This window comes from Lathamus discolor, chromosome 6, assembly GCF_037157495.1.
Source record: "Lathamus discolor isolate bLatDis1 chromosome 6, bLatDis1.hap1, whole genome shotgun sequence".
Classification (NCBI taxonomy): Eukaryota; Metazoa; Chordata; class Aves; order Psittaciformes; family Psittacidae; genus Lathamus; species Lathamus discolor.
The window spans coordinates 64249316-64275648 of NC_088889.1; the positions used below are offsets into that span (position 1 = coordinate 64249316).

The 26333-nt window shown below is 43.7% G+C and overlaps 1 protein-coding gene across 3 annotated transcripts in view; it reads left to right on the top strand.

The window, feature by feature from the left end:
• Positions 1–253: 253 nt before the first annotated feature.
• Positions 254–26333, top strand: part of MPPED2 (metallophosphoesterase domain containing 2) — a 111222-nt gene continuing 85142 nt past the window's right edge. The window contains exons 1-5 of one of the 3 annotated variants that reach the window (XM_065686012.1): positions 254–327; positions 669–767; positions 956–1074; positions 1523–1610; positions 9757–9997. In XM_065686012.1, the coding sequence (XP_065542084.1) occupies positions 9870–9997 (128 nt within the window). In that variant the 5' untranslated portion in view covers positions 254–327; positions 669–767; positions 956–1074; positions 1523–1610; positions 9757–9869. Of the gene's footprint in view, positions 328–668; positions 768–955; positions 1075–1522; positions 1611–4832; positions 5141–5989; positions 6167–9756; positions 9998–26333 lie in introns of those variants that run through there. The other 2 variants (XM_065686011.1, XM_065686013.1) reach the window with 2 other exon arrangements.

Below are 26333 nucleotides of genomic sequence, written 5' to 3' on the forward strand. Positions count from 1 at the left end.
TCTTACACACAGGAACAGAACTGTAGTGTGGACAGTGTCTGCCACAGGGTGAGATAATCTTATGTGATGAAGTGGGAAGGGAGCTGTTGAATAAGGTTAAGGTCAAGAGAGGTTTGTAATACTCTTTACTGTTTCAGTAAATGCATGTTTCCTGACAGAACTTCAAGCTTTGGACTTATTTGGTGCAATGAGCTTCCAGTGCTTGAACTGCAGCTGAATTAAATGGAAGGTTTTCTCATGCACTGGCTTTGACTTGATGCAGCGTAAGCCACTTAAGTGATACAACAATCACTTGAGGAAAAAAGGCATCCACCTTCTCCTACACAGGTAAATTGATATGCTATAAATAGGATGTTTGAACTCCTCACACCGCTCCCACAGATGTGTATTCCCTGCCAGAGCTCACTGACCAGAAGGTGACCACCAAAAACCTTTCCTTGTAGTGTGCCCTGGCCTTCAGTATACAGGAGGTCCTGCAGTAATGCCTTTGCAATAACTGCTGTGCACCAAACAGTACTTGCATCTTTATGTACATACAAAACTGAAGTCACTGCGTGCTCTGTTATGAAGGAATAACATGACCTTTACATCCTTCTCAATTTTGAAAAAAGAATGTTTGATGGAATGTTCAAACCAAAACTAAATAATAGGAATGGTTTCTTCTCTAGGTACCTTGACTAGTACTTACACTGGGAAGTTTCAGAAGAACAAGTGATTCACCTACAGCTTTTTTGCATCACTTTTTTATTCTTACAGAGGGCAAGTAGGTAAGTTCCAATCAAATATTTAATTTAGTTTAATAGGGGAAAGGCAGCAGACAACCATTATCCTGTGACAATGTTCTGGTCCATCGAATATAAAAAGAGTGCCCAGAGGGCAACTAGTGGTATTTCTTTCAGTAGTCCTATCTGATGCTCCATCAGCATTATAATGAGGTGCTCCTCACTCTCTGCAGATTCTGACAGAAGGCTCATGTTCCTTTTGAGAACTGTCACTTTTCTCCAAAAGCTGGAGCGCTTCCATGGAGAGGCCAGGGATTCTACCTGAAGATGGAGTGTTTGCTGGAGTGAACAGGTTAGTGTATGGGCCCAGGTTTGAGAGAGAAGTCAGATGAAAATTCCTAATGGTAGAGATTGCAAAAATCAAAAGCCAAGAGGCAATATTTTATCATTTTAATTCAGTTTTTAGGATTTGATTAGCTGCTAGTTCTGGTTGTAATTTTCTTAAGGGAAAGAAGCTCCAAAAGCTAAAAAATCAGTGTGTATTTTCAAAATTGGAATCCTGGTTGGGTTTTTTTTTTCAGTTTGTTCTTTATAGCTAATACTATGCTTTCGTGTGGTTTCCCCGTTGTTGGCCAGCGTGCACACTACATGCTCTATGATTTATGGGCTACAAATGGGGGAAGAGAGCAATGGAGAACCTTTAATCTATCCAACTATATTCTGCAAATTTGGAATGTAGTATCTGTTCAGTGGGGCATGAAGCCTAAACCAGTTTTCTCCTGTTGTCTTCTGCTCCACAGTTACTGAAGAGTTGCTGCTTGGATGAAGGGAATAAGCCCATTAAGATACAGTTTCTGGCAGAATCACAGTGGTCTATATTGAAATATGGTGAGTGCAGTGACTTTCAGCGTGGAGTGCTACCGCCCGCTGCATCAAACTCTACTTTCTTAAAATGTTAAAAAATCAAAATAGGTATTGCCTAGTACTGTACCAGCATGCCCCAGTTCTGAAAAGCTGCATCCAAGCTAAAAGATAGTGTGAAACACTGGCCTCGCTTTCTCTGAAATTGCAGCATGCCTTGTGCTGGTACTGGTCCCATGCTGCAGGCTGTGGCACTCGCTGCTATGCCGGCATAAGAGTTCATGAGACTCCTGCAGAGCGGCATGGGGAAGTGCTATGCCTTCAAACCCTCTCTTTGCCTTTTTGGAAGGAGACTGTTTCAAAAACCTAATTTGTTCTTCTTGTGGTTTGTATCTCTGAAGTATGGGAGCAGAAGTACATGGCAGAGGAGTGGGGCATTGTTGATTGTCTTATAGAGTGAGACGTGGCCTTGTAATCAGGTCTTCCCTCCTTTGGTCAGGCAATAGAATATGCTTGAGCTTATTCTGAGAGTACTCTCAACAAGCAACATGCAGCAAATTGTGGAGCACAGTCGTGCACTGCATGACATGGTACATCCTGACCAGACAGGATCTGCATCAGGGCAGTACTATGACCACAGACCAATGTCATGATACACAGTTTGAAAGGCGTTTAGAGATTTTTTTTTTTATCCCTTTTTGTGTAAAAGATCACTCAAGATCCCCCTTATTATTTAAGGAATAAGTTCTCAGAGTGGAATTTAAATAATACTTTCTTGTATTGCTCCACAGATACTTGGGGAGACTTTTCCAAAAGTAAAGAGCAAAGCGAGATGGGTGTCTGTGATCCATTCAGGACCCCCCTACACTTGCCTCAGAAGTTGTTAGCTCTGCCTTGTGCTAGGAAGTGTATTAGAGATGGTATAACAGATTGTGAAGGATCTGTATGCTTTCCATGATACTGTAGTGCTTTATAATTTTTGATGTGCATCTGCTGTGTCTTTGATGATACCTACTTTGGATAAGTAAAAGTGAAAAAACCCCCACAAAATCCAGCACAAACCCTGAAGGTGAATCAGGTTTCATGTATAACCTACGTTTTTAACAGGAAGAATAGGAAGCATTAAAGTAAACAAAGGCTGCTTGTTCACTGCCTTGAATTTTGCCCCACTAGACAAATCAGTCCTGTGACACTCACCATAAACAGCTTGTTTACTTTTTAGTTTTCAAATTTATCCCTGAGATCCTCTTGTCAAGTGTAGATTAATAAATACATGTTCCAGCCAAAATAAAGACCTTTTCTCTTCCTGTACTTATACTTGCACTTTGATGCTGCTCTTGGAATTAGAGAAGGGTAACAAAATGCAACTCTTTGCCAGAGAAAAGTCCCTAATCAATTTAAGGAAAATATTTTTCCTTCTTTTAGCAACTCCAGGGCTAGCACATTTCCAAAGTGGGTAAGTCTTTGGAAAGCATACTGTTGTGGGGGAAAGGGAAAACAAGCAGTTTGTAAAAAGGAAGAGTTTTGTTCTGTGCTCTTGACAGAAAATGCTTCAGAGTTTGTCAAGTCATATATTAAAACCAGTGCTCCCAAATGCTGTATTACAGCTTGGTGTTGCTGCTGGACATTTAGTATTGTGACAAAGATGTGATCTGAGAATCAGGTCCCGCTCTGGGTTCATATAGGCAAACACTAGGTACCCCTAACTTTCAGGCCACGTACCTCACTTTGCATAAGGACTAGTGAATTAGGTAAATGCTTATTTCAGTACCAGGGCACTGAGACACTGGGGTAGTGTCTGATTTGTGTCTCACCACACAAGGTATTATTGGACAGAAGTCTTTGAGCTTTCTAACTCCCAGTCCAGTCACTCACCCAGGCTTCTACCCTGTTCCTCCCTCTCTGCTAGCAGCTCATTTTTGCAGTGCTGGGGGTTCTAGATGTGTAAGAACACCAGCACAGGAGGTGTCCTTCCTGACCACACCAGGCTGCTTTTCCCCAGTGCTCACTGGGTCAGTTTCCCCAGTGGGGTTCCCTGTTCTCACACAAGGGCTGAATGCTGGGTTGCTTGTTTTACAGCTGTGTCAGAGTCAGCTAAACTTATTTGTGAAACTACGGCCTCAGAGTTTGATCCTGCTTTGATTTGGTGCGGAGGATGACTCATCTGTAGGCCTTTTTGTCTGAAACAAGAGTTTTCCTTTGGTGGTTCACAGTGCTTGCTTCTATTGAAATGGAAAATGGCAACAGTAAGAAAAAAAAAAAACCAAACAGCAAAAAAAAACGGTCATGAAAGGTCCAATACCAAATTTGGGAAAACTTAGACCATTTAGTCTTTTTTCGGGTTAATTTTTCTTGGTTTGCCATGCTTCTAAACAGGACAATCCATCCTAGTGGGCTTCTCCCTGGCAGTACTGGGGACCCTTATTGTTTTCAACAACAAAGAAAAACCTGTCTAGTTGCCATGCATAGCCTAAGGTTGGCCTGAGTCAAAATCACTTATTTAAAATATCTAGGACACTACTTACTCTTAGGGGCCTGTTAGGAGCTTTTATTTTCCGTCAGCCTGATTACTATGAATTATTTGGATTTTTTTTTCCTTTTAAATTTTTTTTCCTCCCCATTGTTTGACTGTGGAAGTCCCCCCTTCAGTTTGCTGTCTTGAAAGTAAAAGAACTGACACCCCTCATCTTTGCTGCTGTTGTGGCTGTTGACACAATTGCTGTGGATTGTGAAACAAAAACGACAAAAAGAAGTAGACACCAGCAACCTCCCCGATTCTTCCTTTCCATATATAAAGTCCTAATTGCCATAAGACAACGCTCAGCCTCAAAGGCTAACCTCGACAGTAGCGTTTCTTCATGTTTTTTCTGGTTGCTGAGGTGAGGTTATCTACAGAAGGAGCAGAGCACTGCATTAGTACCTAACGGTGATAGGTGCGGGAGACGTGAAAACCTGTTTGGAGGGTTTATTTTTCTAAATAATTGTTTTTTATTTAGTGTATTGTGCATTCTGGCGAAGGAAGAGCTGAGCAGCGCTGCGCGGCGCGGAACCGGCCGTGGGTACCGCGTGCGAGCCCGGGGATGGAGTGAGGAAGGAGAAGAGGTCTCGGCCCGGCCCTCCGCGCGGCCTCGGGGCTGTGGCAGCCGGTTCCCCACCCTGACCCTGGCTGGGCTCCGCCGGCCTCTCCACTGAGGCTCTGCCGCACTTGGGAAATGCAGCAGCGATTCCCCCCTCCCTACCCGGGGGGGTGAAGTGCGAGGCGGCGGGAGGAGCTGTGTGTGGGGGGTGTGTGTGTGTGTGCGTGTGTGTGTGCGAGCAGCGTTCCGTGGCCGCCGCGTTTCCTGGTGCCTGCTCCCTGACCCCAGTGGCAGCCCCGCTCACTGCACCGCGCCAGCCCTCGCCGCCGCCCCGCACCCAGACCCGGCCCCGGCCCCGCACCCAGGCCCCCGCCGGGCACCACCGCGGGGTCGGGCTGAGGCTCTGCCCCGGCAGCCCCATGGAGCGGCCCCGCCGCCCGCGCTGAAGGCATCCCCGACCCGCCCGCCGGCGGAGGGAAGGTGAGCGGCTGAGGGTCGGTGTGGGTGAGCCGGGGGGGATCGGCGGGGGCAGCGGCGTACAAAGCGGCGGGTTAGAGGTGCCGTGTCATGGGCGAGAGCGGGGAAGGGGAGAGGCGGGCAAGAGCTCCGGCGGCGGGGCCAGCCTTCTGCAAACAATAATAAGGATAAAACCAGCCGCCCGCTCTCAGTGACCGCCCCGAGCCCGCTGGGTCGGGTCGGGTCGGGTCGGTGCGGCGGTGTCGGCGGCGCTTCCCTGTAGCCGAGGTGGCGATGTCGCCGGCGCTGAGCCTTGCCCTGCCCTCCTCCCCCTCGGCCGTGCCCCGCTGCCCTCCGCCGCTGTCCTCCGCCGCTGTCTCCTCGCTCCTGGGCCGGGTGGAGCGCGGGGGTTGCGGCGCTGGAAGCGTGCCGGGGGCGGAAGGCAGTGTGCGGCGGCTGGCCGGGGGTCGGGGCCGGCAGAGTAGGCCGGGCAGCTTTGTGCTGTGGCCGGCGAGCGGGCGCTGAGCCGAGCAGCCGGCGGGGGACCGGGCTCCCGGCCGGGGGGATGGGGGGTGGGGGATGAGGACGACACGCTTCCAAAGTACGGAGGTGCCGTTCCGCGGCGGAGTTCCCCCCCCTCCTTCTTTTCGCCGGCGGGAGCACCCTATTTGAAACCGTGATCCCTGAGGCCTCAAGACTTGGAGACCTTCCGGGGGTTGGGGCGAGCTGCGGGGCACGGCGCGGCTGGCACCGCCGGAAGAAACCCCTGCCCCGGTTCCCGGGAGTTTATTGCTTCCCTCCCCCGAGCATCACCCCCCCCACCCCCCCCCCCACCCCCCCCCGCTATACAGTATGTAGCAATGGGGGGGCTGCGATATGAACTTTGTTCGCCGCGGCACGTAACGGCACAAACCCGCCGCGCTGCTCCCGAGGGCGGGGGGGCCCGGGCCCGTTCGGGGGCTGCGGCACACGCCGGGACGGGGCCGCGGCGGAACCATTGGCCACCCAGTGCCATCAGTCTCGCCCCGCGGGGCCGCGGAAGGAGCACAGGTACTGGGGGGGTAGAATCGAGAGTTGCGGGCAAACTGCAGCTCGGCACTGATGGAGGACCGTGGGGTGACACGCTGTGAGACACTGGGGTGCGGGATGCGGGGGGGCTGCGGAGGGGTAGGGAGATGCGACGGGGCTGGGAGAGGGGATGTGTGTCCGGTATTAATCCTTCCCGCCAGTCTGCAGCTCCGCATCCCCTTCCACAGCCCGAAGGCTACAGTTAAATTCAGAGGAAGACGCCGATATATTATTGGGGGGGAAGAGGGGAGAAACGCTTTTTTCTCGGTTCCGTGTGTCCGTGCACACGCGTGTGTAGCGCTGGTGTGCGTAGCGCTCTGTGGAATGCGATGCCACGTTGTACAATTACTTCTCGGCGCCCGTTTTGGTGTGGTTTTTTTTTCGTGGCAGTGGTGCGCTGTTTTAAAGTGGGCTGCGCCCAAGTTGGTGCCAGCCCTTTGGTGGAGAACACGGGTTGTACCTGTGGAACGGAGCAGATGTGGACAGATGTGCCCTGCCTGTCTCACCGGCCGTGCTCATCCACGCCGGGAAAGGTTCGCTGCTCCCTGGATAACAGCTGCGTTTGAGAAAACGCAGCATGCTACAGAAATAAAAATGATCTTCATTTAGCTTATTAATATAGTCATAGTGGCTTAAAATTGCCACATAAGGCGCAGAAGATACGAAGATACTTGTGTCTGTCTTGACAGATGTGAAAAATAATTCAACTTTTGTGCTCATCTTCTGTACGTAATCTTCAAAGTGTGGTTGCAGTTGGAGAAAGAACGGTAGAGATTCGAACTGTCTTTTACTTCTTTATTCTCTCTTGAACCTTAGGCCTAAATTAAATTTGGTTTTAAAATTTTGAAGCGTTCAGTTCCTTTTTGATATCTTTCTATTGAGAAGTTCACAATAAAGCAGGTAATAATGTGGTACTTCTGGTAGGTGAGCTGTAGTACTGAGCACTAAATGGGAAATTAGAATATTGTCACAGAAGCCAGGTTAAATTTAACTTTTTTTTTATTTCCCCCCGTCCCACATTTGTTGTTTAATTTCACTTTAAAAGGATGCTTTGTTGGGCTTTGTCTTAATTTAAATATAGAGATTTATTTTTAAGATTAAAGATTGGAACAAAGCGAAGTAATAGCAATATAATCTTACTGAAAGTCAACTTTAAAGTACTCAATACAGCTATTCAAGTAGCCTGTTATCGTTTGTTTTATGCCAGTTGTAATTTCTTTCTGTAACATGGATTGTTATAAACCTTATAAAATATGCTTATTATCTTTATGTATAATTCACTCTCATGAACAAATTGGATTTTTCTTCCATGAGTGAACTATAATATCAAGTTTATTCTGACCTTTCTTATGCTAGATTAGTGAAAATAACGTGGTTTAGCTTTTCTAAAAGCCCAAGCATATTTTTGTTGTTTGTTGAATGTGATTTTATATTGTGGCTTTTAACTGCAAAAGATAAAAGACCATAACATTAGACATATAATTTTCACACTACTTTTTAATATATGCAGATGCTGAAGTTCTTGCTGTGTAAAAGAAAAACTTGGGGCTTTTTCCCTGAGAGGTTCCATGGCTAGCATTCTGGTTAATGACAGTAATTTCTCTAACAGGAAGATGTTTTCATTTGTATTTACTTTTCAGTTTAGGGCGATTATGCTGCTCTGTGTTGCACACTCTTGGTAGTTTCTGTCTCAGAAGAATTACAGTCCTTGGAACTGGACTGCAGTTTGAAGCAGGTGTTGGGTTTTATGTTATGCAAAATAACACTAAAATATAATTGTAAGGGAAATTAAGGAAACAGCTGCAAACTTGGTATGGGAACCACTGTGTTATGATTCGTGAGCAGTTGCTGCACGTATTTTCTATCAGGCAGCAAAGATTTGGTTTAGTAAAGCTCACCTTGCTTAATTTTACTCCTGAAACTATTTGTGCTTATTCTTTTGAGATGGGGTTAGCATAGCACAAAGACCAGACCACAGCCTTAGTTATGGACATGTACTGTCTCACAAGTGACTCAGTTTTTAAATGGCTTCATTTTAATTTTTTTTCTCCCCCAATGGTAAAGAAGATGAAGAATAGAACCCAATTACTGGAATGAAGGTTGCAGAATGTCTTAACCCAACTAACATATGGAAGCCTTCGTAGGCCTGAGGTTGTAAAATAGTAAAATAAATGGCCTATAGCAGGCCATCTGCCATTTGCAGGGCATTTTTATTCTGCTTCGTGCCAAACTGGAAATGAGTCTTTGCATTAAAAATATATTTTGAATACAAATAAAAGATTCCGAATGTTTAACGTTACACATGGCAAACACATTTCTATCTGGGAGCTAAGAGAAGTCCAGGAAAATCATGCTGGAAAAATACCGCTTAGTTTGATGCTCAGCGCTCAAGTCGTTCTCTTCTCTGTCCTGTCTCTCTGTCTTCCCTGCAAGCAATGATTTACTTCTGTAAATTACACACCAGACAGGAAAAATCCACTGTTGCGTGTGGCAACTGAAGGGGGGGGGTGTGATCAACTGATGCACAGTGCCATGATTTCATGCAAGTCCTTGCAGCAGGGATAGCATGCCGCAGCTGAGGATCTGCTTCCTAAACTGGGCTTTTAAAGAGTTGCTTATCTCGAAAGTATTCTTCAAACATCAGCTGATCAGTTCCCACAAAGACCCTCCGAAAGGAAGGTGACTGAGGTATCCTGAGTTTATTGATTGAAGAAATGAAAGCTTGGATTCTGTGAAAGGAACTCAACAGAGATCAGCTTTGGGAAGTTTCTGGCTGCTGGGCTCACACTTGTGTTATAGAACATTTCCAGTCTTAATGTAAAATGTGTTTAAGAGCACTTTGAAGAAGTGAAAGAGGGCTATATAGAGGGAAGAGCATATTTCTTTCATCTTCTGCAGAAATATTTGTGTGTAAAATTCCACTTAAATCTGTCAGATAAATCATTACTGCTTGGTGATGAATCCAAATCAGTTTCATTGCCAGTGCACCATAGATACTTCATTAACATTGTCTAGATGCTAGCCTTTCACTGGCCACAGAAATACTTTGATTCAGAGGTGTTTGGGTGTACCTGTTGCCACTGTAAAATCTTATGCTTTGCATCAGCTTTTTTTAGGTCTTTCAGATGTACTTTACTTTGTAAAGCTGAAACAGGGCCTTGAAAACAAAGTGTGCATTTGTGGAAAGCCATTTATCCTTAGAGAAACTGGGTCCACTTGTTAATGCTCATAGTTGCAATTAGCACAAGATGTTTAGAATAAAGAGTAGTAGATTTGGAGAGCTTTCAGCAGATTCTCTCTCCCCCTGCTCCCCTCCCCTCCTACTTCTTCTCCCCCAAGATAAAGCCTTACTTTAAGCATTCATCTTTTGGGTGCATTTAATGATGATGGAGTTAAATGATGTAATTGGAAAAAATGAATGGTAATGCTTATGGAGTTGGGTGATGGGTACGTCAAAAATACAGAAAAAAGATCTCTGAATGGAAATTGGGAAAGGATAAAGTGATATGTCTGTGTACATTTTTATCTCCTTGGAGTTCATAGCAGTGTGTGACATCTTTCTCTCCTGGCAGAGGTCTGTGGAATTGATGAGCTGCTGGGAGTTGGGATCTGCCTGGAACACAATGCCCTACCCCGCTCCTGGCCTTGGGAAATTGTGAGCTGCTCATGTCCATAAGGAGGAAGGATGGCTCATGGAATTCCTTCACAAGGGAAAGTTACCATAACGGTGGATGAATACAGCTCCAACCCAACGCAGGCGTTCACACACTACAACATCAACCAGAGCAGGTTCCAGCCGCCGCATGTGCATATGTGAGTATTTGTTGGTGGCATTGCCTTGGTATGTGTCTGCGTGTGTGTCTGTGTGGAACACACTGCTGAAGGAGCAGGCTGAGAACTGGGAAAATTGTTTATCATTACATTAGCCAATAGGAGAAATGTTTATCATGTTTCTCCTGTGGTGTGATTGAGGAGCACCACTCCATCATCTCCTGGAGATAACTTACCCAACCTTGACTAGCAGGGCACATTCTGTGACACTTGTACCTGATGTCACTTCAACTTGCCTGAGGGACCCATTGCTTGAAAATTTAAGCTCCCTTCCCCCAGCCCTTACCCTCAGCTGCAAAATAGGCCTAATTGGGACTAATTGTGTCCCCACCCCCCATCACTGAATCCTTTGTCCTCCTGGTTGTGAGTGGAACATGTGCCGCATGCTGCATTCCACCCAATGCACCCCGCAGGGCAAACAGTCTTTCCTCCCAAGAAATACGAATAACCTCCTTAAAACAAGGTCTCTGGCCCAAGCTTAGACCAACAACAGCATGGGAACTGGGGGGCTGAGGGCTTCTTAGCTCAGCTTGTTTTTCCTGGGCATTGTGGGATCACTCTGCTGCACAGTCCATAGACACAATGGTTTGTGTTAAGGGCTAAGTATCAGTTTTAACTCCGAATTTCCTTCACATTGTTCAGCCAGGGTTGATCTTTATCGGTTATTTCTGTGAATGTTCTTTTTCTTTTAGCGTTAATAGAGTGAAAAGCACATGGAACTAAAACAAAGACATCTCTTGACCTCCTGGGTGCCATTGTTAGAATTGTGAAGGATGTCACTCTATTGAATTTGATGAGGATTTTGCACAATAAGGGGAGGAAAGTAGCTTGGTACTTCGTTGCATTCTTGTTATGTAGAAGTCTTTTGGAAGTGTCACAGTGTGGGAGTTCAGCACCTTCTAATAGGATTTCATGTGGTTGCAATCTCCCTAAAGGCAACCTTGGGAGGGCTGCTGGAGAGGGCTGCAATGAATGTGGCTTTTCAAGGTGGAAAAAGTTTTCTAATCGCATTTGATTTATTAGTAAAACAATGGTGTAACTCTTCTAGAAACATTTCAGTTTCTTGATTCACTTTTCGGAATTTCTATTTCTTGATTCACTTTTCAGACCTTTTGTCAGCTAATCTCTGTTGCACGTTTTGCACTCCAGACTGACAATAAGTACAAATGTTTTGTAGGGAATGAATTCAGAACAAACAAAAGAAATGGAGAAAGCAGCTTTGAAGACCCCCTTGTTTAGGACCAGCTAAGTGTGGTGCTCAACATTGTAAAAATAGCTCATGCTTGTTTTCAAAAACTCACAAACATTCAGCTACTTCTGTAGCAATTTGTGTACCTCTTAAATGCAACTGACTTGACATGTCTTGAAAGATATTTTACTTGTTTGGAGAAGTTGTGTAATTCTGCTAAGTACTGAAACTATGAAGTATAGTATAGCGACAGTATTTTAAGGAATTTTTAACTGAAATACTGCAGCTTTCTTAAAATCAGCCATTTGGTTTCACAGAATGATACGATATACTAAAAAGAAGATAAAAATTTAGAAAAATCGGGAAGGGGTTAGTCTCAGATTTGCAATGGAAGCAAAGAAAAAGAAGAGAAGGCTGAGTGGAGATACAGGGATGCTGGGGAGGGACTATGCATTAGGGACTGTAGTGATAGGACAAGGGGTTAACACTAAAACAGGGGAAGTTTAAATTGGATATAAGGAAGAAATTCTTTACTGTAAGGGTGGTGAGGCGCTGGAATGGGTTGCCCAGGGAGGTTGTGAATGCTCCATCCCTGGCGGTGTTCAAGGCCAGGTTGGACAGAGCCTTGGTTTAGTGTGAGGAGTCCCTGCCCATGGCAGGGGATTGGAACTGGATGATCCTAAGGTCCTTTCCAACCCTAACTGTTCTATGATTCTATGATTCTGTGTTTCAGTGCAGGAGGAGAGTTCAGGTGTAGGTCTGGGTAGCAAATGACAGGGTTTAGAAAACCTGTTGAGGAAAAAGTGCTGGGATCCTCGCAGATGTTAAGAGTTGTGGGCAGAGGAAAGCAAGGGAATGAAGATACAACAGTGGCTGTGGGTTTGTGTGATGGTGAGAACAAAGAGTTGTTTCTGGGGAAGAGAGACTAGATGGTATGGTAGCTTCAGAAAGGGCCTTACTTGTCTTCTCAATACTTTGTAAGAGAAGCCTTGTGCATGTTTTTGAAAAAGGGTGCCATCAAGCCAGAAACCTCAACAGAAAATAAGTAAAAGCAGTATTAACACAGAAATTATCATCTTTTTACCGTGTTGTATCTTTACTACTACCACATTGCTGCAGCTGCTAGGATTGTTTAATTTGATTTGTTTTACAGTCAGCTGTTCTTCTTTGTTATCTTAAAGTAAGGCATCTGTATATTTATTTATTGTTTGTTTGTGGATGTTTCATTCTTTTTTAGTAAAAAGCATACTTTAAATTATATGGGATGATGGGAAATGAATAAAGCAACATGGGAACTGAGTGTGGTTAACATGTATGTAACTAGCAGGGCAATATGTTGTTACTGGGTCCTGCTGCATACCGTAAATCAGTAGCTGGGTGCAGCTCAAGGACAATGTTCTTTCCTGAAGGAAATATTTTTTTCAAAAGTAATTTCCTTATGGATATGCATCTTCATGTGCAAGGGTGAGAACGAGATTCTTGGCATGTACTGAGCCATTTCTGGTTCTAGCACAGCAGTTTTGTTAGTTCCTTAAGCTCTGGTATAGTATGATTTTTATATCAGTTTCCCCAATCTTGTATTTTATTTCTCTACTAATTAATGTTTGAGCAGGTGTTCTAAAGGCAGATTTTACTGTACAATTTCTTTGGGTAAAGGGATATTGTGTTAAATATTTTGTCATCTTGAAGCAGCGCTCCCACCCACAGGTGGGTAACATCCTAAAGATGTTACCGCATGTTTGTATTCGAATGCTTTGTACAAGTCATGTTTACGTTCAGTTTTAATTAACTGCTTCACCTCAGTTCCCTGCTTTAAAGGGCAGCTGCAAAATAATAACAATTATAATATGCCTCCTTTTGCTTCTTGATGATCATTATTCTCATGCCAGTCTTTGTGCTTTCCCATTTCTTGTCAGGATTTGTGACTTCAAGAGACAAATGCTTCTTGCCCCTTCAGTGTAGTGCTGCCAAATATTATGTTTACTCATTTACTTATTTATTAAAAGAAGGGAAAGCAAAATATTTTCAGCCTATTCAGACCCTTGAGATGTTCTTTATGAGGTCAGTGGTGCCACCAATTCCAGTGAGCAGCAGTAGGATGCAGCTTCAGCATCCTACCACAGTGGGTCTTTAAACCATTTTAATATGAATTATTAAAGCTCTGTTTTGTGGAACCTTCTCACCCATTTTTGTCTTCAGATCAATGAAAAAGAGCTGAGATGAAAATGTGACAAAGCCAAGTGGAAAATTACTTACTTAGATTTTAACTAGAGGGACAAATCTTCCTGTTTGAGTACAAAACCACGTTTACTTTTGGGGGCGGTGGGGAAAGGAAGGATAGAGTGAAATAAACTTTGTGTATCTGTCATGGAAAATGCCTATTTGGACATGCCCAGCTGGTGAGGATGTGGGAGTTTTGTGGAGGTGAAATAGCTGTAGCCCGAGCTGCTGCAGGCTGAGACTTGAAGGGGGGAGTTCATTAGCTTTCCTCTGGTCTCACCAGAATGGCTTGGAGGCTTGTTCTTAGGATACTTGGAGTACGTGATCAAATGCTGGTATGGTTTAAATTCAGTAGCGGGAGAGTAAGAAAGATAGAGAGGTTTCTGTGCCAGGCAGAAGGCTTCTAAATGATTTTATTCATACATGGAGATACACTGAACAATCTATAACTATGTACTTTTACTGCCTTTTCTGTTCTGGAGTAATTCCCCATGTGAATATTCTTATTTTAAAACAAAGAGTATAAACAGAGTTTTATATTAGTAGAAATAAATACCTGTGTATTGTTGAATAAAGTATTTAAATATATGAATGTGTGTAAATGTGTATAATAATGACAGTAATATAAAAATATAGCTTTATAATCACAGAAGAAAAAAACTTTCAACTGTGGCGAAGCCTTAAATTGATAAAACCCAGAGATCTTATTAGACTACTGACCTTGAGAAATAGGATTTTGTGTGTCTTTTTTTTGTGGGGGGGAACCATCCTGTATTTAATGGCTTTATAAACTCCCACTGAGATTAGCAGGAAGTCATGCATTTGATTTGTAATACTCTCAACTTTTGTTTCATGTAAGGTATGTTTGATATTTAGGAGGAGGGGGAAAGAACTAGCATACATAGAATATGGATTTGCTTGGCATCTCCCTTCCCTCAGCGGTTTGTCAGTGTGTCAGTGGCATGGGTGTCTGCTGAAGCTCAGCAGTTTACAACCCAGTGTAAAACCTAGTTACTCATTTTGCAAAAAAAATAAAATCTAAGCATAAGGTGTAAACATAAATTTTACATGTAAACTGAGAGCAAAAACTTCTTCATGAGTGTACACTTACATTTAAAGCCTTTTGAGTTGCTGGAGTGGAGAGTGCTGAAAGTGTTCATACAGTGGGGATATAATGGTTAGGAATCACAGTTTTGTAATTAAACCTCAAATTTGGCCTCCTTGTATTGTGCTTATGTGGTGTAGTCACACTATGCTATACCTCTCTTTTTTTGTCGTGGTGAAAAAGGATAATACCAACCCACCTTTAAAAACATGTTGTGATGTCCCTGGGAGGTTGATGCTGTGAAAATGGAAAGTGTATTATTATTATTATCATTATTATTATTTTATTACTACTATTATTATTACTATTATTTATTTATTACTGTTAACAACAACAACAATGTAGGACGGATTTAAAACAACTTTTTGTTGCTATTACCCTACTAGTTACTGTATTTCCTCGTTGTCTTAAGATGGAAGTCAGGTCTGGTTTAACTTGGTGATAAAACCCTGTATCTAGTGTTCCTGGGAAGAAGCTGCCAGAAATTTTCATTACATGATTTCATTCTTTTTATAAGAGCAAGGGATGATAGAACAAGGGAGAATGGCTTTAAGCTGAAAGAGGGGAGATTTAGGTTAGATACTGGGGAGGAATTCTTCCCTGTGAGGCTGCAATGGCACAGGTTGCCCAGAGAAGCTGTGGATGCCCCATCCCTGGCAGTGTTCAAGGCCAGGTCAGTCGGAGCTTGGAGCAGCCTGGTCTGTTGGAATGTATCCCTGCCTGTAGCAGGGGGTTGGAGCTGGATGAGCTTTAAGGTCCCTTCCATCCCAAACCATTCTGTGATGCTGTATTAATACTATTGCTTTGTAGTTCATTTAGTGGTCAGTTATACTGAGTGACAGCTGACTTAGGGTTTCATGTCTTGGCACAATGTACAGTGTGTTCTTTTCTTATGGGAGATGTGTGATGGGATCTGACGAAGGAATGCTTTTTGCAGCCCTGGTCCCTACTACAGTACCTTGTGTCGGAGCAAGATTGCTCACCAAGACAGTTCTTTGCTGTGAAGTAGGTAGACCAGAAAAATGAATAAACTTTACTATCAGGTTGTTGTATTGTCACTGGAAGCTTGCAATTTCTTCATTTAAAATGCCAGGGCACTAGGGATATTTCTGTGGAAGCAGAAGATTCCTGCTTTTGTTTAATGCTTGAAGGGTGAGAGTGCAGTCCATCCTGTGAAACAACTCGAGCATACATTTCCAAGCAGGGAGTTAATACTTTACAAAATCTGCAGGCCCCACACTACAAATCGCATCATAGAGTTTTTGTCTCCTGGTTTTCTCCTTGTGGCAGAATGAGGCTGATCTTCCCTGCTAGCAGTGATACCTGTGACCCATGGCTATTCCAAAGCCAAGGAAAGTGCTGCACCTTGCTACCCCACATCTTGTTACTGTATTTTACAAATCCTTGTTTGAATATATTGTTGGACAAATAGGCAAAAGGAAGACCCCATAAACTGTGGATTTAGATGTCTGTTGTATGTTATATTACTATATTCAGCTTACTTACGTTTGAATCAGGACTATTTCAGAAGTGATTGAGTGTTGGTGGTGGTTTTCGCACTTGGTGTTGCACAGTGACTTTGAGTTGGTATTTCAGAGGTGGTTTATTTCCGAGTTGGTTGCTTCTCATGGGTATCTGTGGAAGAATTCAGAAATGAAAAGCCAGTGTGTTTCCTTCCCAGAAGAACACTCAAAGAGTTTTGGGTTTGAATTCTGCAAAATGTCATGGCATAACTTGAGAAAATAAACATGCTTATACATAACAAATGCAGTGTGGCAGGGCGATTACTTTCAAACATGCATTTCTTAACAGTGAGACATAACTTGTAAAGCTACTTCTTTGAAGATAAAGTTATTTCAGAAGGTGCAAAGAGCTTGTTTGGTGGGATTTGGGAATTCAGGTCTTGCCCATTTGCTTTCAATTTTGATGTAGGCCACTAGGATTGCAATTTTTCGGTGTTATATTGTAGAGGGCAAGTTTTGTGATAGTGTGTGGTTTTAATTATGAGAAAACTGTAGCCAAAACATAGAATTAGACAATTGTTTAATTTGGAAAAGACAGCTGAGATTGAGTGCAATTGTTAACTCAGCACTGCCAAGTCTGCCACAATATAAGCAAATTCATGAACTGCAAAAAGTATTTAAAAAAAATCAAACCTGCAGACTAAGATGACATAAACCAAAACTGCTAATGTGTGTGTTTAAAAACACTGAAGTCAAGCCAGTTCTAGTCTGTAGTAAATGTGACTATTCTTCATTTAACAATTTTCATTTTGATGCCTTTTTCAAATAAAAAGACAGCCTCTGATAATTGGGTACCCAGTAACATGCACAGTGGCTGATAGTGTGTCCGGAGCAGTACCAAGTGATTGGAGCAGTAAACTGAAAGTCTGGATTCCAAGCAATAACCTTTAGGTACCTGGAGTTGAGTAATTTTATTTATCTCCTGAAGAGTTGACCATAAAGTTTGGTCTTAACCTCCATAAACTTGGAGATTCTCCCAGCATACCAGTTGTATGTGTCCTGCAGGATCTGCTGCGTGAAAGGCTGGCTGAGACAAAGTGCTGGTGGATGAACATGTTGCTGTTGCATGCTGCTGCTGCTGAGCTTTCTGGGTGGGGGTGTGTGTGGGGGTGTGCAGAAAGGATGGCTGGAGAGCAAGTTAACACATAATCCCCAAATACAGTTGTCCTGTTCGTCACTCTGGTGGATCAAGCCCATGTTACTACTTGTAGATCTCAATGCTGCCAAGAGTTCACCTGCATACTCTCCACTGTTTTATAACAGGCATATCTTCTGGATTTAAATCATGATGTTGAGGGGAGATACAAATAAGAAAATCCCAAGTCCCCTGTTTTTACCAAAAGATTATTTAAATGATTGTGCTGTGTGCAAGATTTGTTTTTGTGACATTAAAGATTCCCAGACCTTCTCTTCCTTGTGTGCTGCCTGACAGGACTGCAGAGATTCCACTGGATGTTAACAAGGGAAAAACAGTACTGGAGGCTTCCTCGCAGCAGAATCCCCACTTACTGTACTGGGCATTAACTTATATCCAGCACATAAGACTTAAAAGCACACAGCCATTAAGTGTAGCACTCCCTTCCCAGGAGGGCAGCAGATGGAGAGGGAATGGGGGAGGGAAGGAGAAAGGAGTTTGATAGAGGGACTTCATCTGATGTATTTGTAAGCCAGGAAACTGGCTATTTACAACGTTTACAATTTCTCTGGTATAAGGAATTGAGTGTAGTGACTGGGAGCATCAGGGTCAGCACATTACTCCTGGATGTTTAGCTATTGGATCAGTTTATGGGAAGGAAAAGGTGCTAGTCCAGTATATCTTTCCCTATGCTCCTTTTATAAAGAGAGCACAAAGAAAAAAGTCATTACTTTTTAGTTACTCCAGGCTTCTTTGTTTCTTAAAGCACATTTACTTTTGGCCAGCAGTGAGAATTACCAAAGGGTTATTTTCTTTCCTGTGAATGGTAAAATGGTAGTTTCGGGGAAAATAATTGTTCAGAATGAAAATTTAATGGGGCCCAGCATATTTAATAAATAGGAGCCATGTCCTGTACTTGTTAAATGCAGTGATTAGTGACACTCTTACTGCTTCCAGTGGGACAGGACCAGGCACTCAGAGATGCCAGCTGAAGTGGTTCCCTTAATTTTAGGCTGTGATTCTTTCAGGGACATCTTTTCTCTGGCTGTTAACAAGGTACATATAAAGATTATGATAATTAACATATATTAAGAGGGAAAATTCATCTTTATGGTTTATTGATTTTGTAAATTTCAAGTCAGCCAGGCATTCACTTTTCCTCCTGGTAGAAAGGAGTGACTAAATGAAAACTAAATAAAGATATAATTACACATAAAAAAATTAAATCAAAGCCTCAGGTGTAATCTTTGAAATGTCTTGAATTTTTTTGAATAAATTGTTTTCATTTTGATTATCTTTCTCTTGACATCAGTTTGATTTTCCATCACTTTTGTTTGTTAAACGGGGATGTTCGCAGCTCTGCAAGGAAGGCATGTTTACAAGAGACAGATTTTTTCTGCTAACATTATTCTGTACCTTTAAAGTTTCTACTTAGGGCACCCTCTTTGGGTTACTGAGGGAGAGTTATAACTTATTGCAACTTCTTAGGTATTTTGAGGGTATTTTGACTGTTCGCAAAAGCCCTTAAGGCAGTTTTTCTGGTAGAAATGTCAGTATAATGAGGCTGCACAGATCAAATACTGTAATATGAGTTTCAGGCACTCTCAGAGAATTAAAATGGTGATGATGATAATCCTCTACAGTTGGTATATGGGTTTCTTTCCCTCTTTTTTTGTATTTCATTGTGACCTTTGGTGGTCTGCTGTGCTACTTTGCATGGTTGCTTTGTGAGAGTGCTGCTGTGTTAATGGAGGATCACACATACTGTTCCTCTCAAACCTGGTACATCCTCTCAGCAACAAAACGAAGACCTTTGACTCTTGAAGTTTTTTATAATTTGTTGTTAGTTATCCATTACCATAAATACTATGCCTTCAAGAAAACAGTCTGTTTTTTAAATGTATTTGAGTAGAGCCATTATTTTCTCAGAGGCAGAGGAGAAGGGAAATCTTTGGTACTGGTTGCAAGGAATTTAAATGGTCTGTGTTTAGTAGGATTTTGTTTTCAGGCTCATTCATCTTAGGTATCATTAATATATAGAGCACATTTTCCTGAAAAGGATCCTTGCATTCAGTTTATATCCTCAAGAAGAATATTAAGTTGAAAATTAACTTTGGATCATGTGGCTTCCTTGATAGTCTGTTCATACCATCATTTAATACTGTGATATGCAAGAGTCACTGTTTTCAGTCAGTATTTCTCTTAGAAAGTTTTAAAGGCATCATTCTACTGAAAGACCTTTTATGAATCATTTTATTCAGTGCAGAATTCAAAGGTATAATCTGAAACACATAGCCCGGAAGTTGGTGGAAGGTTTTTTTTAATCAGTTAGTTAAATTAAATAAGGGTCTAAAGAAGATTTGGTACAAGAAGTAGCAGTTTTCTGGATACCTATTTATAAAGAAGCAATGGAATTTCATTAGGGTCCAGACACTTGTCCAATAAAATACAAGAGGAATGGACTAGAGGTGACTAATTCAGAGTAAATGGAAGATGAGAAGTGGATAGATAATCTCAAATAACTGGAGAGAAGATGTTGGCCTAAAGTACAGTTCTTAGCGCACCTTGCACGTGCAGCTGTATTTCATTTGTTAGGATTTTACTGTTTGCATATGTGTTTAAAGGCAATCTTGCTCTAACACGAAACATAGCAGTAATATATAGCCCATTACTGCTGCAGCCATAGTATTGGAGTCTGTCTTTCAGGTTTGTATGTGGTTTATTATTTTCCTAACAAAAGCTATTTTAGATTTTGAGCTTCCAGACTTAATGCCTTGTATGTTCACAAGGGAATCCGGCAGTGCTGACCAAGAGGCTGTACATTCACATACTGAGGCAAGGTCATTTGAACCTTTTAGTGCTGTGCCCAGAACCTGGCAGCCTTAAAGGCACACTTTTTTTTTTTTGTTTTTTTTTTTTTTAATATATATTCTTTACAAGTTTTCCTCTGTTGGGCTTAGTGTGCTTGTGAGCAGTGTCAGTGCACTGGGAACACATTCTCTTTCTCCACGTATGCACACAGAGCTATTGTAGTTACTGTTAGAGCTTCCCTCTTAAGTTCCTTACAAATGACTACCATCTCTTACCTGTAGGGACTTAACGTGGAACCAGGAGGGCAGATTAGTCTCTGCCTCCATTCAAACTAGAGTTTCTTACCAGTTGCCATGGAGGGCTTTGTTCCACGAATGTCTTTATAGGAAATAAAGCACAGTCCTTTGTGTTGGTTTTTTTTTAGGGCACCAAACAGCTGTCAGGGGGTAGAATTTCTATTTGTTTAGGGTCAGATTAGACAACGAGCTCTAAATGAAAAATCAGGTATCCTGCTATCTATCCCCTGAGTCATCTAATCTTAAACAATACTGTGCATTGGTAGGGCATCACCAGTGCTGACAAGTATGGTCAAAGAGTGCATGGATTTAGTTTTCCTCTCTATAGCTTCCGAGCAGAAAAAGGCAAAAAGCTACGAATTAAAATGTTTCCCTGATGGTATAACTTAAGTATATTATGTATCGGCTTCACAAGTGGCTGCTGGAGTTGCTACCCCCAGTGTTCTGATTTTAGTACCCTCCTGAAGGCTGTTACCCTGCAGAAGGAACAGTTGGATGGAGCATGAAAAAGTTTCCTGAACAGCCTTAATTTGTTCTTGAGTGTATTACTGTAAATGCAAATCAGCTTTATTTTACTTGAATACTTCGACTGGAAACAGTGATAATCAAGAACCATGGTATAAGAGTGGCTGTATCTGGGAGAAGTACGGAAGACAGAGTAAAACCTAGGCTGTCGTTATTTAAGTTGCTGACAAGCACGGGTCAGTACGCTAGCTTTGAGAGGGCAGTGACACTTGTTAGCAGGAGTGCTCCCAAGTACTCTCATAGAAAAGTTACATTAGGCAGCATTTAAACGAATGTTTTTAGAAGTTTATCTAACTTTTGCGATAATTCTTGGTGCAGTACTGTAGAAGGGCTGTTTTAATATATATACAGTTACATATAACTAACTGTGTTCTTTGAGCGTGGCGGAGTTGAGTTCTGTTTTGCACGAACATTACATGTTTTCACCCACTGCCAGTTTTTGGTAGTCGTACCATAGTATCTCCTAGTTGGAGGTGGCATGGCTATTGCATTAGTTGCAACGTGAGATTTTAGTGATGCTGGTTCAGTGGTTCTTGCAGATCTTGTTAACTGAAAGCTGTTAAGAACAGGTGGGTATAGTATTAAAGCAGTGACTACATAGGGCATAGTGAAAAATGTTTTCTATTTGTCCAATGCTGCTGCTTGTGTTCTTGAAATAAAGTGTTCAGATCCATTGCACACTTACACTTCAGTTTGCTTGAGGAGCCTTATGACTGTGTTTTGGACATGTCTTCTGCAGTGTGTGATTACAGCTGCCAGTGAGCTGGCAGCTTAATCAAGTTAGGAGCTCATCTGTAAAAAGGAAAAAGAACCCTTATTCATTAACCCCCATGTATCTTTGGGTAATCAGTAAAGATGGTAGGGTAGTTACAAAAAAGACTTGAAGGTAAATTGAGATGTTTTAGTAGGTATTTTCCCCACTGTGAGCATCTGATTTTGCGACGGCATGGGGGGACACCAGTCCACATGTGCAATTTCAGTAGGTCTGGATCCTACATTATAAATATGCATCGGATGCAGGGGAGAAAACCAGCACAGTCTCTCAGGATGCTTTTAGGGCCAGGCAGAATCTCATTAGGGGCAGCTTCAAAGATCAGTTCCTCATGTCCATAAAACGAAGTGTAAATTATCTTCTGTGAGCCTGCTGTTAGCAGTTGCACTGATACATTATGCATGATTCTAGACTGCACATGGTACGAACAAACTGCTCTGTTTCATTAGTGTGCTTCATTTTTATGTTAAGCCTGCTGACTTCTCTGTTTATTGGTGTTGTTTTGGTTAATGTGATACTTGACTTAAAATTTCCCGTTATATTAGCTATTAGTAGTGACACAATATCTTAAAAGGATTGCTAAGGTTCTACAACGCTTAATGTTTTTACAGAGGAATAGCATATAGACAATTCCCTGTATTGACAGCTTTACTTGCTTATTCTTCTGCTTCCTGCACTTAGTACGAAGGTGGCTGCTCCTGACTGTTTTGGAGTGGATCTTAAAGGAGTTTTCTGTGATGCTGCACTTGACCTAAATGTTGGTGAAAATAATAAAGAGGGTAGGACTTCAGTAATTGCGCTTTTACTTAGATACATACCCCATCATATGCATTTGAAAGGATAGTCTGTAATTGCTTCTGGGGAAATGGTTTACAACCTCTGTGTATGGCAGTTTTGCCACAAGTTTCAGTGGAATCAAAATTTTTTAAGTCTTCATTTTCCTTGCAGAAACGGTAAGATGCAGTGGAATGTTTCCCTAAACTAACTACATTGCTAAAAAGGGCAATATATGTGGTTGGTTTTTTTTTTTTTTTCCCCATTGTGGTATTTCTGGCTTATTTATATGGCTTAATACATGATTGCTGAGGTGAGCAGCTCGAGAGAGGACGCCTTCAACACCGGAGTGGGGGAGAGATCAGTGTCCAGGAGCCTCAACTCAGAGCGGCCAGAGCCATCGAGGGAGCCTCAAGTCCTCGACAGGACTTGCCCAGGAGCCGGCAGCTCAGCTGACGCGAGCCGCTGACTCACAGGGGGCGGAGCCAGGAGCAGCAGCACCAACCCTGAGTGGTTAAAAACCTGCCCCCGGGAGCGAGGGCGGCAGTTTGCGCGCAGAGTGGGTTGAGGCGGTTTGTGCGGGCAGGCGAAGCGGCACGGTGAGCACCCGCCTTATGACCAGGGTCCAGTCTGGGAGCTCTCCTCTGGCTGCCCCGGCGGTGGCCAGCGTAGGCACCCAGACAGAGCAGATGGCAGAGGAGGCTGCAGTGCAGGGCTTGGAGTGTAGAGAGTGCCTTCACTGGACTTGTGAAGGAAAGGTGCACAATGGGCAGGGCTGCACTCGGTGCTCCCTGGTGGAGGTCCTCCTGCAGCAGGGGCTGAGCTGCGGAATGCTATTAGCGGGCTGCAAGATGTCAGGGTAGCTGAGAGGAAGCGGGGCTGCTTGCTCCAGCCCCAAACTGTGCAGGGGCCTCAAGCTTCCCCTCCAGCTCATGAAGGAAAGAAGGAGGCCGTTATCCCTGGAAGCTGGAAATTAGTGACAAAGAAAAATAACAGAAGAAGGAGGAAAAGGACAATTGAAAGCAAGGGGCTTCCTCCTAAATCTGTTGTCCCCAAGCAGAACCGCTTTGCTGTCCTGCAGGAGGCTAACAAAGAAACACACTTGGACCACAAACAGCCGGATGATGCACAGGTAAAGATCTCTACTGGAGCTACCAAGAAAAAGCGGCAGATCGTAGTAATAGGGGACTCTACTTTGCAAGGTACGGAAGCACTCGTCTGTCGGCAATTCAGATGAAAAAAGGGGCTTATAAAAAGTGGAAGCAAGGACAGGCGGCCTGGGTAGAGTAGAGGAATGTTGTCCGGGAAGCTAGAGACCAGCTTAGGAAGGCTAAGGCCGAGTTAGAATTAAACCTAGCCAGGGATGTTAAGGATAACAGGAAGGGATTCTACAGGTACGTAGCAAACAAAAAACAGACTAGGGACAGCATAGGCCCCCTGAGGAAGCTCTCGGGAGAACTGGCTACGCAGGATTTGGAGAAGGCTGAGGTTCTGAATGACTTCTTTGCCTCGGTCTTCACTGGCAAAGGCTCTGACTGCACCACCCAGTTCTTAGAAAGTAGATGCAGGGACTGTGAGAATGAAGACCTTGGGCCCACTGTAGGAGAGGGTCTGGTTCGAGGCCATCTTAAAAATCTTAACGTGCACAAGTCCATAGGACCTGATGAAATCCATCCGTGGGTCCTGAAGGCGAATGAAGTTGCTAAGCTACTGGCCATCATATTTGAAAAATCATGGCAGTCAGGTGAAGTTCCCAACGACTGGAAAAAGGGAAATAAAACCCCCATTTTCAAGAAAGGGAAAATGGAAGACCCAGGGAGTTACAGAGCAGTCAGTCTCACCTCTGTGCCTGGCAAAATCTTGGAGCACATTCTCCTGGAAGGCATGCTAAGGCACATGAAAAACAACAAGGTGCTTGATGACAGCCAGCATGGCTTCACTAGGGGGAAATCCTGCCTGACCAATTTGGTGGCCTTCTATGATGGGGCTACAGAATTGATGGACAAGGGTAAAGCAGTTGATGTCATCTACCTGGACTTGTGCAAAGCGTTTGACACTGTCCCACACGACATCCTTCTCTCTAAATTGGAGAGATATCAAATCGATGGATGGACCACTCGGTGGATAAAGAACTGGCTGGATGGCCGCACACAAAGAGTTGTGGTCAATGGCTCGATATCCGGCTGGAGACCAGTAACGAGTGGTGTCCCTCAGGGATCAGTGTTGGGACCGGTCTTGTTTAACATCTTCATCACTGACATGGACAGTGGGATTGAGTGTGCTCTCAGCAAGTTTGCCGATGACACCAAGCTGTGTGGTCCGGTTGATATACTGGAGGGAAGGAATGCCATCCAGAGGGACCTTGACACGCTTGTGAGGTGGGCTGATGCCAGCCTTATGAAGTTCAACCATGACAAGTGCAAGGTCCTACACCTGGGTCGGAGCAATCCCGGGCGCAGCTACAGATTGGGCAAAGAAGAGATTCAGAGCAGCCCTGCGGAGAAGGACTTGGGGTGCTGGTCGATGAGAAAATGAACGTGAGCCGGCAGTGTGCGCTCGCAGCCCAGAAAGACAACCGTATCCTGGGCTGCATCAAAAGGAGTGTGACCAGCAGGTCGAAGGAGGTGATTCTGCCCCTCTACTCTGCTCTTGTGAGACCTCACCTGGAGTATTGTGTGCAGTTCTGGTGTCCTCAACATAAAAAGAACATGGAACTGTTGGAACAAGTCCAGAGGAGGGCCACGAGGATGATCAGGGGACTGGAGCACCTCCCGTATGAAGATAGGCTGAAAAAGTTGGGGCTGTTCAGCCTGGAGAAGAGAAGGCTGTGTGGAGACCTCATAGCAGCCTTCCAATATCTGAAGGGGGCCTTCAAGTATATTGGGAAAGACTTCATTAGGGACTGTAGTGACAGGACAAGGGGTAACGGGTTAAAACTTAAACAGGGGAAGTTTAAATTGGAGATAAGGAGGAAATTCTTTCCTGTTAGGGTGGTGAGACACTGGAATCGGTTGCCCAGGGGAGGTTGTGAGTTCTCCATCCCTGGCAGTGTTCAAGGCCAGGTTGGATGAAGCCTTGTGTGGGATGGTTTAGTGTGAGGTGTCCCTGCCCATGGCAGGGGGGTTGGAACTAGATGATCTTGAGGTCCTTTCCAACCCTAAGTATTCTATGATTCAATTCTGTGATTCTATGATGAAACCAGACTAGGACAGCATTCATGTGCACAGCCAGTCAAGGCTCACCACTGTCTTCAGATGTTATATTAAACTCCTCAATAGGTCAGCAATCTGATTTGCTCTGTGGTTTCACAAAGACCTGCAACCTGAGGTCATTTAAGCTGCTCAAACTAACATCCCTTGTAACATCCATTGTGGTTTGTCAGCTGGTTCAAACCACTGCTTGTTAAATTCGTGATGACAGTGAGTGTGTGAAGCCATGGGTTTGTGATGGCTGTTTTTTTTGTGGGGGGGATGGTGGTACTACCAACTTGAATAGCCCTCAGTCCTTTGCACCACTGCTTTGTTCTCTCGTGTGTCTGTGTTGGATGTGTAACATAACTGGGGTGAGAGGATGAGATTGCTCCGGGGTAACATAATCCCCTGGAGTGAGAGGGTGAGAAAGTCAGGAGAGCCCAGTTGAGTTCTGCCATCCTGCTCACCATCCGTCCCTGCAGACAGTTGTACTGGCACAACAGGAGCCTGCAGAAGCAGGAACCAGCCATAGCAAGGCAGAATTGGCGACTGCAGAGGCTGGCACTGCTGCTGAAAGGCAAGGTTATCTGTCTGCATACCTGCATGGATGAGTAGGAGCCTTGTGTTCAGTGGTTGGCTGACTTCGTAGTTTGTTTGCAGAAGTACTTCATGTGGCATAGCTGTGAAATTGTTGGTTTATGTGTCTTGTGGTATGGGACGGCTTAAAGTTCCCTGTGTAGAACAGGGTGCACGGCATATCTGGTTGGTGCCAGGATT